Source organism: Geospiza fortis, unplaced genomic scaffold (assembly GCF_000277835.1).
Source record: "Geospiza fortis unplaced genomic scaffold, GeoFor_1.0 scaffold139, whole genome shotgun sequence".
NCBI classification, from domain to species: Eukaryota; Metazoa; Chordata; class Aves; order Passeriformes; family Thraupidae; genus Geospiza; species Geospiza fortis.
This window is the reverse complement of record NW_005054406.1, coordinates 1,906,478-1,919,897: the sequence shown is the minus strand read 5'-3', so window position 1 is coordinate 1,919,897 and position 13,420 is coordinate 1,906,478. Positions and strand designations below refer to the sequence as shown.

At 35.7% G+C, this 13,420-nt stretch overlaps 1 protein-coding gene across 1 annotated transcript in view; it reads right to left on the bottom strand.

Annotated features, from left to right (window-relative positions):
* Nucleotides 1-11,737, bottom strand: part of PXDN (peroxidasin) — a 57,100-nt gene extending 45,363 nt beyond the window's left edge. Inside the window, exons 1-4 of the mRNA XM_014309155.2 lie at nt 11,667-11,737; nt 10,871-10,942; nt 9,172-9,243; nt 2,742-2,813 (exon numbers count right to left, since the gene is read on the bottom strand). Of these exons, the coding sequence (XP_014164630.2) occupies nt 2,742-2,813; nt 9,172-9,243; nt 10,871-10,942; nt 11,667-11,737 (287 nt within the window). The remainder of the gene's footprint in view (nt 1-2,741; nt 2,814-9,171; nt 9,244-10,870; nt 10,943-11,666) is intronic.
* Nucleotides 11,738-13,420: the final 1,683 nt, after the last annotated feature.

The following is a 13,420-nucleotide window of genomic DNA, read 5'->3' as shown; positions in this document are numbered from 1 at the left end:
TAGTTAGTGTAATTTAGTTGCATTTAACTACATTTAGCTTTCGGTAACAACAACAATGACCAAAAATATGTTTGCTTTGCTGATCAGGTATCTTTTTAAAAGCAACTATCAGTTGAATTCTGCTTCACTGGAGTAGAAGAAATAGCTGTGAAACAAGTAATTCCCTGAAATGTGGTCCACAATGTTACTTCTGAGAACTCTGCTGAGCATTGAGAACAGCATTTGGCTGAGTTAACACAACCAGTAGCAAAATGTGTTCGATAACTTGTGGCCACAGAGACCTCAAATGCAGAAACATTGATTTAGTACTGTCAATACAGTTCAAAACTGAAATTAGGACACTTAGAAATTTGTTTGCCAAGGGTAACTCTTGTCAGCAGTTTTTCTCCAAAGCTAATGTGATAAAACAGACCCTGCAGAGTCAGAACATATTTTTATGCTAAAGATGCATAAATGCCAAATCTTTCCTAAACTAAAAATCTCAAAGCTTACTCTCCATTAAATTTATTTCTGTGCCTGCCACTGGCTTCATGTGCTCTCATCTTCCCTCCTGGCAAGCTCTGTGTTCAGGAGAGGAGCAGAAGAGCTCTAAAAGGCAGTGAGCTCTGATGCAGGCAGTGGGGTAGCACCTGCCCCCCATTCCCCAGCAGCTGCAGGTGCTGACAGGACACACGGGCAGGCAATGAGCAGTGACTCTGCCAGGCTCCATATCCAATCTTCCCAGCTGGAGATTAGATTCAAGCCCTGAGTCTGAATCTCAGTTTCATACTGAATAATGTGGATGTCTGAAAAGTTTGAGCTTAAGCTGATACAGTGTGATATCACTGTAGAAAGAGAGGCTTAACTGCCACATAGTGGAGAAGAGCATTCAGAAGGTGTTAATATTCCAAACTGATTTATGTTTTTCAGTAATAACATAGATCAACAGGGAAAAAGAACACAAGAGAAAAGGACAAATATTGCCACTTGCAGCATATGAGGCCTGTGGCATGGGGAAGAACATTCTTTTGGAAGATTAGTAATGCAATAAATGGGCCTCAGTATTCCAAATTCTACACAGAAATTATGTATTGCTATTATCATGCAAGTAAGCCCTACCAGTTGCTGTCAATATGGTGCAGTAATAATTGCTAGAGTAAAAGGAGAAGGAAGAGAAAGGCATTAAGGAAAAAAATACATATTTAAATACTTTTTATAATTAACACTTCTGTTTTACATAGAAGTTCCTCCTTCAAAAGGCATCTATTGCACTCTAAAAGGAGCATGTATGATTTTGTACCCATATAAAGTGTCATTTTATTTCATATATACTCTGTGTCTACTAATATCCATTAGAGGCTTACAGTAACAAGGAAACTGGTACATATAGAGCATTTGTAATACACTGATACCTTTCAGGACCTTAAAAATTGATGTTCAGTTCCCAGTTTATACACAACAACTCATTAGTTTGCTACTGTTATTTGGTAGTCAAACTGTGAAACAACTACACATTTACAGTTTTTTACTTTTTCTAAACATTATCATAATGAATTTAGAGTAATGCCTTCTGATCATAGTCACAGAATTGTTAAGGCTAGAAAAGGCATTTAGGATTTTCAAGTCTAACCATCAACCTAGCACCACTGCCATGTTCATCACTAAACCATGACCTCAAAGTGCCATATCCAGTCAGTTCTTGAACACTTCCAGGAAGTGCGACTCCACTGCTTCCCAAGGCAGCCTGTTTCATGCTTTACCACACTTTCCATGAAAACATTTTTTCTAATACCAATCTAAACCTCTCCTGCTGCAACTTGAGACCATTTCCTCTTGTCCTGTCACTTGTTACCTGGGAGAAGAGACCACTCCCCAGCTCACTATAACCTCATTTCAAGTAGTGGTAGAGAGAAACGAGGTCTCCACTGAGGCTCCTTTTCCCCAGACTAAACAAGCCCAGCTCCCTCAGCTGCTCCTCACAGGATTTGTGCTCCAGCCCTTTCACTCGCTTCACTGCCCTTCTCTGGACTCATGCCAGCAATTCAATGTCTCTCCTATAGTGATCATACAACAAAACATAGTTGAACTTAATGGAATCAATACAATTGGGTTTTGTCATGCTCAGGACTGCATTCTTCATTCTTTTTCAGTAGAAATTATTCTTGATTATGCAGGAAAATAAGTATGATTTTAATCGATCTTTCTGGACGACATTACTGAAACATCTACGTTGCAAATGATGAACTTCCTTACTTGTTTCTGCATATGGCAATGATTAACACATATAAATTATAGCAAGGTTTTTATTTAAAAAACTATTCTTGTTTCAAAGTATAACAAAACAGGATTGAACTTGCAGAGGCTAATTCAGCTTTAGTTATGCTGCATAAACAAAGTAACTGCTGCAGTGAAAGGAATTGTGATATTATAAAAACCTGCAGAAATGAAAGCAGAATCTATCTCTAAGCAATACACATTAGTTTTCAACATTTTCCACAATAATTCTCCTTTGTCAAAGGTATGTAACAATGTATAGGGACATCAGGAATGCAAATCACAAAAAAAAGACAAACATAGAAATTAGGAATTTGACAAAGAGATCAACTGTGGTTTTTTCACATGCAAATGATTATGGGGCTCTCTGCCCAACCCAGGGGTGCAGACATGCAGAGCATGCAGGTAGGATGTACAGATCAAGGCGTGCACTTTTCCTCTGCAGGGGAACCATGGAGATGACAGCACAGAAGAGAAAAGGCACTTACAGTTGTTCTAGAGAGGCAAGTCCTTTAAATGCTTGCCTGTCAATTGACTGGATTTCATTCTTGTACAAATAGCTGAAACAAGAAACAATCAGTAATATTAGTACACAAACAAGAGCTACATGAAGGTGGAAAAGAAGAATTAAGTTGACACATGAAGACAGTTTTTCAACTACATATTAGAAAAAAAAAAACAAATCAAAAACTAAAAACATAAAAATATTCCATCCTTGAGATTTCATCCCAAATGACTACTAGGAAAGACATAAGTCTGGGGCCTTGAAGACCCTGAGGCTCACACCTGGATGGACTTGGGCTTCCCAGTGCTCATGGCATTACTTATTGGATTTTTGTCCCTTGTTCTCTTGATTGGTTTGCCAAAAGTCAAAAGAAGTTCAGCTTAATGGGACAGAATTGCATTAGAGGTGCCTTTACCAGAACACACCAGGGATGGCCTCTTGATTTCTTTAAAATACTCATCTGAATACTGGTGCGAATATTCAAATTAGGATAGAGTGGGTCTTTTACTGGACTTGGAGAACAAACAGTGAGAAATTTCTGTAATTCCGCCTGTGTCACCTTTGGAATATTCACAAAAAAAAAATACAAGTTATAATATTGGTATCACATCCATAAAGCAGCACTGTATATTTGTTTTATCACTGCGCAGAAGATGGACATTAGGTCCCCATTGATACTCTATAATATAAACAGAATACACATGCAGAGTATCAGTATGTTCACATGTGTGGTCTACACCTTTTTTATGGAATTAAAATAAATCAGGAAGGATCAGTGTATGTGCTCATGTTCATCATGCTCTTAGCAGCAAGGATGGTTTAGTGAGGGGTATTGGAGAAAAATCACACAGTTTAGCTGATGACTACAGTTTCTGCATGGAGGCAGCAAATGAAAATACTTTGGGGGTTCAGTGTCAGTCACTCTTTTTGTGTTAGGATAGGCACAGGTTTGTGGTTAAGAACTTTTTCACAATTATTTGACAAATGATTTGAAACTCAGTTAATCAGGCATGGGTTTCTATGGAAAGGGGATGAAGAGACTTTGTACCACAAATGACTTTATTAGCAGGCATCTTATTAGTAGTGGTTTTGGATTTTCTATTACAGTTTTCAGTAACTTACTGGAAATATTGCAAACTCCTTTTGGTGCAACAGAAAAAATACTGGCTCTGCTGGAGGTGGTGGCAGTTTTTACACTGATGTGACAATGGGCAACATTTCACAATAGGCCCTAACAAGGAAAGAAGTTGTAGGTATTTGATATTAAACTAATGACAACTTTGGCGAACAATAAGGAGTAGTATCCTTCCTTTGAATCTAAATTAACTTTTCCAATGCACTGCTTACTGACAATCCAACACATTAATATACAGAGATTCCTGTGTGCTTTTTTAACATAGATAAGCATCTGAATAAAAAAGCAGAGTTCTTCCAAGAACAAGAAATAAAAATTTCTGAGGTTTTAAAATATTCAAAACAAGAAAAAAATTACTGTCTTGTGAAATTACTGTAAAAACTTTTAAAATAATTTGAAAACAGTGATTTTTTTATGTGGAACTGGTTTTTATTCTATTTGAAAAAAAATATTTCATGAGTATTAAAATACTTGTTTTGGCTCAGATTTACCAATTCATTTGAGGATCACAGTCATTACGATTTTCTCTCCTTAATTTTCCTCTCTGATATTCAATTCCTATCTTATTTTCCTGTGAGAATTTTAAACACACCTTTTGACTCCTTAGAAAATACCAAGGACTGATCAGCTGAAGTGTTATTTTTCTTTAATACACTTAATTCCACTTGGCGGTGTGGAAATCCCTCTTATTTCTGAGTACTTCTGGTCAGACGAGAGAACCAAAGTGGGCTTAGACAGTCTTGAAAACTGCCCTCAGTTAATCATCTCTTTCTGGCATTTCAACAATTTTATTCAAAAAATCTGAATTCATCAGATTTTTTAAAAAGTTTTACCACAACCATTCATATAACTTTTATTTACTCTCTGAAGACAGAAGGCAGAGAGTGAAAATCAGAGTTAAATTAGACTGGGATAATGACTGTAGTACTGTAGACTTTTACCACCATACTGCAGGGAAGGGACCAGCCTTTATGAGTTCTTACCAAGCCACTGCAGTGAGCCTTTATTTGGTGTTTTCAGCTTTAAATCAGAGCTTTTTCCATTCTGACCAGAAAACCCTCAACTGCAGGAAACTCAACAAACCTCAGTCAACCATATCCTCCCTTCACAGAGAAACCCCAGCAACCTCAGGGCTACACATCCTATGACAAATGTGTTAACCAAACTTCCATTTAATTGTGTAGCTGTATCACTGAGGACAACAGAAAAAATATATAATTATTTGCCTAATGGACAGAGACATGTCAGAATGTAAAGTACAAATAAGTATCATTCACAAAAAAAATGCATCCCTCTAAAATGGCAGCATGCACATACACAGTTATAGAAGTAAAACTTTGTAAACATTGTTAAATTTCAACAAACATTCTCAAAATTTATCTCAGTTACATTATCAGAAAACAAATGTAGTACAATTAGGGAAAAAATTATTTATCATTTAATTTACCTAAAAGCTCTCTTACAGAACTGAATATTAGAACTTTACAGGAGATGAATAAACAGTGGATTGAAATGGAAAAGGCATATATTCTATTAAGACATTAAATTATCTTTGGACAATTATTAATATATATTTTTAGAAATGTTTATTAGAAAAAAGAGCATTTTTTTTTCCAGAAATGCAAGCAAGGCTGCTAGAGATCAGAGGTACTGGTCATATACTTCAGAAATGAACAAATAGGTAATAATTTACCAGAAAATTTGGGAGAAAAAGTAGCTTTAATTAACAAGCCTGCTAGATTATGAGGATATTCTTGGGCAGTTCTTTTTTTCTTATTTTAATGGGCTATATTAAAAATCATGTGATACTAGGAAAGTAAGATTCAGATATATTTGTTTGGAACTGGAGGGGGAAAAGGCAAAAAGTAACAAGCATTGCAGCATTAAATCTCACAAGTAATAAACACCCAAGGACAGGTTTACATAGGAACATGAAGGACAGTGGAACCAGCAACATGAATTGCAAAGAAAAGAGATCTGGAACCACTGGAGGTGCCCAGAGGACCAAGTAACATGGCCAAGACAGCAAGAGTGGCAGAAGGCATGGAAAGAAATGAGACCTAATCTCAAACACATCATCTACCACTATTGCTTCATTCACCAGACACAAAACAAAACTTGCATGCTCCCTGTTGGCATTTCTGGAACTGACACACTTCATACAGTCTCAATTACCATTTACCATACGCTCATGGTAATACTTTCATGTCTGTTTCCTCATTTATGCATTTCATACCAGGACAACATACAACGTTGTTGATAAATTTCATTCCCCAGTTTTATTTATTTCACTTCCTTCATGCTATCTTCTAGCTCACTGCTCTGTAAATGTCTAATACATGTTCTCCTTATCTGGAAAGGTTTTTAATTGTTAACCCATATTATATATTTTTTCATATCTCCTCCTGACTTCTTCCTTTTTTAACTCACATTCATTTTTTCCACTTCTGATTCCAAAATCTTCTAGTATTCTACATGTTGAAATGGTAACACTGTGCCTACCTTCAATTCCCAACTATCTTCTCTCTTGGAGAATAAACTGTTGACTTTTAGGCTTAGGAAGAATTATCCTATCATGTTTCCACAAATTTACCTGCATCTATACTATAAGGTTGGGAAGCTTACTAAAGAGCCTTATTGCCAACACTGAGGTATATGGAGTAAAGACAGATGGACAGAAAAGCAGAGAATCAGAAGAAAAAGAAAAAAAATTATCCTCTTGGTTTCACAACAAAACAATAATTACATTTCTTTCTTTCCAACCTTTAGTACATTAATACAAAACCAAATTATTACCACAAACAGCAAAGCAAAATCACACAAAATTGCTTTTAGAATTGCCAGAATTTCAATTACATAAAGAACAAGACAATAAAAAATCCTTAAAAATGTAAAAAAATTAAGTGCGCAGTTTTCTTTTGGTTATGTAAAGATCAAGTTTTACAGTGATGAATACTTTTAATGCAGAGAAAATTGAGAAAATATTACTCTTCATCAAAATGTGTTCTTCATACAGATACATTCTGGTAACATACACTGCTCATAAAACTCTAAGCTCAACTTCAGAAAGGAATAGTACAAGGAAGCATTTGAAAATCCTGATTTAGGTCCTGTTGAAAAAAAATTTGTTTGAAAGTGCAAAATCTGATCTTCAGCAGTCATACAGGAATGGATCTTAACATCTATCTCTCAGTGACTGGTTTAAAAAAAAATATGCTGTGGTATACTTTATATATTTTGTATAAAAATATATAATTGTGACTCATTTTAGTTTTAAATATGCATTGTTATAGATTTTATATTTATATATAGTCACATTTTGCTAAATCAGGGACACTCAGAAATGACAGGTTTTTTAAAATTAGTCAGGGAATTATACATTTTCAGAACCATATGCAATCCAGTACAAGTTGTCATAAGAACAGAAGTAACATCACGGATCAATGATCTAGTTTTATGAAACATGACAGCACAAGTTAGGTTTGCAAATATCAACAGGACCAGATGATACTAAAGCTCAACTTTTCCAGGTGAATTGACTTTATAATAGTACAATCTGAGCAGTATTTCCAACTTTTGCACAATCTCTCCCCCCGATTTCTACTTCAGTGAATCCTTTTGGAAAGAAATGTTTTTATTTGTTCCCTTCATTTAATAGAATACAGTTAGCATTCAGTAACTCAGCTGGAACTTTAACTGCTGAACAGTATCGATTTGCTACATCTAAGTCTTCTGTATTGATAACCTCACCAGTACCAGAAATTTTGTAACTTTAAGGCTGTTCAATGTAAACATTTGTCACAGCATTTGAAACGGGCAAAAAACCCCTTCGTTTATTTTTCAAAACAAAGGATAGCTTTAAAGATCTCCCTGCAGTTCAATAAATTACCACACTGAACTTTATATTTAAATTTCCCAGGGAACAACAGGAAAATAAAAAGATCTTCCTCCTAATAATACAGATACTGACAGCCATTACTACCTGTATATGAAAACAAATCAGAGTTCAATTATCTTTTTTCGCTTTTTCATTGAACTGAACACTCTGCATTGTTAAGCTTTATTTCAGGTTTACTACAGCTAGGCAAAGGCAAGCATGTGAAAACAAAAAAGTAATAAGACTCAATAAAAATCTTTGTACAGTTGCTGACTATGGAAAGAAGTTTAGCAAACCTCACATAGTAAAACCTTATGTACTATACTACTACATGCAGACATTTCTTGTAACAAATAAAATCATCGTGGACTTTCATCATTCATTAGCAACAGTCTATTCAATAGTCCTTTCCCTCCTATTGTGTAGAGGTTAAATAATTTCATTACTGAAAGACAATACACATAAAAAGGAGAGCAGGAAACGTAATCAAGCACAACTTGGAAAAACAAGTAAATGTGTCTGCACAAATTTGTGTGATTTTCTCCCTGCTCCCACCTCCTTAGAGGTCTTCTGGCTGTATTCTTGGAAACTGCGTGGAAATTTTAGCTTCTGAATTGTTTCCAAAGCAATGAAATCTCAATGTGACCTTTTTCTTCTGTATGTCATTCACGTAACCATCAATCAATACTCCAAGACAATGGAGTGAAACTTTTCTAAATGACACTCCATAAGGTCATCTCCAGAAACTAGAGCTGAGAATCCATGACAGCTAACTATGCAGCTTTAGTCTATTATACAGACAAAAATAACATTTTGATGCCTTTTGTTTATTCATATAATTAATAACCTTAGTATGTTTGTTAAAAAAGAGGGAAGTTAGGCTTAAAATATACAGGCTGACTGAAGACCTAGAACTAACAGCAAATCATATACACACTCTGATATTTTGGGTTTGACTGAATTTTTCAGTTATGAATTCAGTGAAAAATTTAGGGATAGTTAATAAGCTTAAGTAAGTTACAAGCTTCTGCAGACAACCTTTGGACTAGCTACTTTCGAATCACTTTTCAAAAGACAAAAAGTACCTGTGTGAAGATTTCAGTGAACAATTAAAGAGGTGGTTTCCTTCTCCTTTCAATGTATCCTTTTTTAAATTATAAGTTGCATATAATAAACAGCAACTAGTCAGTCCTTTAAAATTAATTGCCTAGAGATAGCAGTCTTTTATTAGCAACAACTTAGAGAAAAACAGTTGCTCCCACCCCATAAATTCATTTCACAGACTTTCAGTGCAGTTTATCTCCTGATATAGTGAGTCAGATAGAAATCACCATCTCAGATTAGAACACTTTCTCACTGAAGAAGCTGTTACACAGTGAAGTGACATTTCATTTAACTTACAGATATTTCAGATTTTCAAGATCTTCAAATGCCCCACTAGGAATTCTTTTGATTTGATTGTTGTTTAGAAGCCTACAAAAAGAAATAACAACCATTTATTTTAACATAAAGAAACACTACGGGAAAAAGTGTAAAAGCAGGGGCAATATAGTATTAAATAGAAAATGCTTTTTCCCCTAAGAGTAACTGTTAGAGAAAAAAAATGTTAGGTGCTTACAGCTGCTCAACCACTACCTTGCAGGTGAAAACCTGAAAAAATTAGACAGAACTGTGAAAAAATAAATTAAAAAATACCCAAACCCATAAAAACAGCAACAAAGATAAACAAACAAAACCCCAAACCCAAACAAAAAACAAAAAGATACACCCAGAAATGAAATAATGCAGTTTCTTGAAGTTATCTGTGATGTAGATGAAGGGGAGGAAAAAACCTTCTGCATCACATCAGTTTGAAACTGATAAAAACAAAGACTTGTCACTAGCAGGTGCATTAAAGTGACTTTTCCCAGATGTTTCTTAGCATTACCTTGTGTACTGGGCCTTTACATTGTATAGGAACACATTTGCACTCATCCCTCATACACTGGTTTTACAAAGAGGAAGGAATTCAAACTTAATGTATCCTGTCTTTATTTGGGACTTATGAATATCAGATCAGTGATTTGGACAGTTAAAACTTGAGCTGGATATCTGGCAGAAATTGTAGTTCAAAACTGGGGATCAGCTGCAAACAGAAGTATGACCAAAGGAGACTGAAAATAGGGACAGTTAGTAAGAATATCTTGGCAGCACAGATTTGGACAATATACATTTTGGGGAAAGTCCTATCATTTCTTCTGGTGTGAATATAGAGTACAAGATGTGTCAGTATATTTGCCCTGATTGCCTGCAGATAAATAGTGATCCAAAGCTCACTGACATCACTACTGTATTTCAGCTCATACACTACTTGCGTTCTGGGAAACAGTCACATTTGCAATCATAAGTTATGTACATTTTAAAGTAAAAATAACTGTCTATCTTAATTCCTCCTGATGCCTGCTAATATATTAAGGAAGAGAAACATGCATGCATTTGTTTTTAAAGCGATGCCTGAAGGAATGATAGAGGAGATACAAAGTTAAAATGATAATACTAATTGTATTATTGGTTGTAAAAGGTCTTTTAGAAAGACTTTTCTTCACAATAGTAAATGATAAAAAAGACCTCCATAAATGGCAGCTCAGTAGGAACAAAACCATCTGACTCCTGCCAGTCCTGGTAAGCACATTAGAATAGGAAAGTTCAGAATATTAGAATTTGTCAAATATTTTGTAACTGTAACACATTTGCACATCTCAGCCTTTGAACAGCTTTCTTGTAACCCCATGGTTTATTATGTGATATTCCAGCAAAACAATTTAGCACCATGTCAAAAAAAAATCTTACAATAATGGTCTGCATTTTTTCATGAAATTCAATTAAAGCATATTAGTAAAATACTAGTATGCAAATAATTTTCTTTTTATCTTGATAAACATACACGTGTTTTTGCCTTCAAATATTTTGGTCCTAACCCCCACTTCTCCCATCTGTGTAAATGCTACAGCTCAAATTTATGAGACTACTTACCTGTGAAAAGTAAGCAAATATGACACATTATCAAATTAATCATATTAAGTCCAAAGGGAATGAGTCTTAGGGTTGAAAAAGGACTTACAGTGTGTTCAGGTTTTTAAGCCTTCTAAACTCTCCAGGCTGGATTTCTTTGATCCTATTAAATCTCAGGTCTCTGTAGAATAAAAAAAGAAAAAAAATCATGTTATTAAAAAAGCTTCGTATTTTTTAATATGAAAAAATGAACTAAGCACAAGTCTTTTGTGATGACTGACCAGCTTCTGTCCATAAAACACAACACAACCAAAGCAAAACAAATCCAAAGGCTGTTTGACAAGTTTAGGAGAGGATTCACCAAAGCCAGCCTCAGTGGTCAGTATCTAAGTTAAACCTGTGGTCATGAAGTATGTTCTCTTCCACAGTGAAGCAACTGGTAATGGGTTGTTCAGTATTTCACTAAATTGAATTGTCACTGTACTTTAAATGCTGTTTGTAAATAATACTGTAGGACAAAAATGCTTATTTATAAATAAACAGATACAGAAACATTTGAATCAGAAAAAAAAATCAGGAAAAAGAAGGGACAAGTGAAGACTTTTAAGCTATTTAATTCTTTAGTTCTGAGTAAGGAGGCTTAAATGCCCTATGTTGTCTTGCTTCTAAAACATGTAAACCCAGCTGCCCGTAGCTAGACATTTCCTTATTTAATTTTACTTTCTCTTATTTTTTTATGTTTCTACCACCTTCCATTTCCTGTTAGTTCTATAGCTTAATGAGAAGTTCTCCAAGAAGAAGGAAACCTATTTCTCAAGCAAAGTTCTGCAGAGAAAGCAAGGTCAGGGAGCAAGGTGGGGGTGGAGCAGGGATGTGGGGAAACACCTTGGCTGTGCCAGTCTCACCCCTCTCTTCTGCTGAGAGCAGGCAACAGAGCTTCCCACCTCTGCCACCTCCTGTTCTCCCCTGACTCCATGTCTGGCTACTGTATTCCAGCAGCTCAAAATTGGTTTAACCAACTGGTCAGAACCAGCAATAAACCCATGCAAAAGAACCCAAAACAACCGGGAAATAATTTTCTGCCTGACAAGCAAAATGGACAGGCTTCTTGGGAGAGCACTCAGGTGAGAGGAAGACTACAGGACCAGGGGAGAGGAAGCAGGGTGGTAAGTCTGTCCTCTTCCCTAGCAACAGACCAAGAACATCAGGACCTTAGAGTGTCTGGCAAGCAAACAGAAGGGAAGAAAATGGAAAGTAAGTAAAATCTAAGACTGTGATCACATATCTTAGAACACACACTTACCAACTGCTTTCAAAAAGTAGAATATAAATGTGTCACAACTGTAATCTTTGCACCATGCCTGGTCTCAATTAAAACAAATGTGCTCTGCATTTTAACAGGTAATATGTTAGCAGAAGTCTCTCTGCAATTTCGCTAAAGGAAATACAGAAGAGCAGACAAAACATCAGCTGCATCCTAATCCCATGCAACCTCACTGGCTGAGGCTGCATTAATGGCAGGTATAGTTGTCTGAAGTCTTTTACGAAGAACATACTTAAGCATCATTCCTCATGAATCCACCCATTAGGATTTGTTCATCTCTGGAATAATGGCCTCAGAAGGACGTTTTCTATATTAGGGGTTTAGGATATGGCCTACTGTTCATTGAAGGGAAAGGATTAGACGTGGTTCTGTTTGCATTACACTCCGCCAAAATACTTGATCAGTCACTGGAATAAATGAGGGATGCAAACTTCTGTCTCTTATTTAGATGTGTAGTTAAACTGCCTGTAGATGTGCTGGACAGCCCCTTTAGACAGCACTCAGCAAACTGAGGATTTCCAGATTTAGAAACAGAGCCCTAACTTGTTCTTCACAAAAGCACTTCAGTTCTGATTTAACAGCATTCCTAACTTGTTCTTCACAAAAGCACTTCTTCAGTTCTGATTTAACAGCATCACATTTTGCTCATCACTCAGATGTTTTATGTGTCATACATATATGTTCCTGATGAGAAGGAGATGCTGCCTCTGACCCTCAGGTGCCAAGATATTCTAAACAACCATCCAGTAGATCCCTCTGTAGGAATCAGTGGACATGACATACTACTTTACTTTTCTTGATTTTTCTAGATTATCTGAAAGTTTATTGTGTTCCAAAAGAGCATTTTAGCTTTGACTAAAATATTCAAAAGTGCAAACATTCAATATTCTTGAATGGAATATTGGAAACTGAGTATTTTTCAAAAGCCTCAAACTACCATTACAACTAGCAATATTTAGCTCCAAAAAACGTCTTTTTTAAGATATAAAATAATGTACATTCATCCATATGACAAGAAGGCCTATTCTGTACATCAGCGCAAAGACAATAAATAAAAATTTAACTTTTATGAACACAAGCAAGGAGCCAGGGCACTGGGTCAGCAGCAAAATGAACCCTCTTTTGATGTATCCAATCAACTCTGCAGTAACTCTTGAGGAAAACTGGGGATTAGGAACACAAAGCAGAGTAATTACAGGCATTATTACATGCAGTACCAAGCTGCATGTAATATCATATATAGTGGTATTTATCTCAACTCCTAACACTATTGCCCTTCTCATATGAAGTTGTTAAAGCTAAAGAAGACATCAAGTTTGAAATGTTACCCATTCA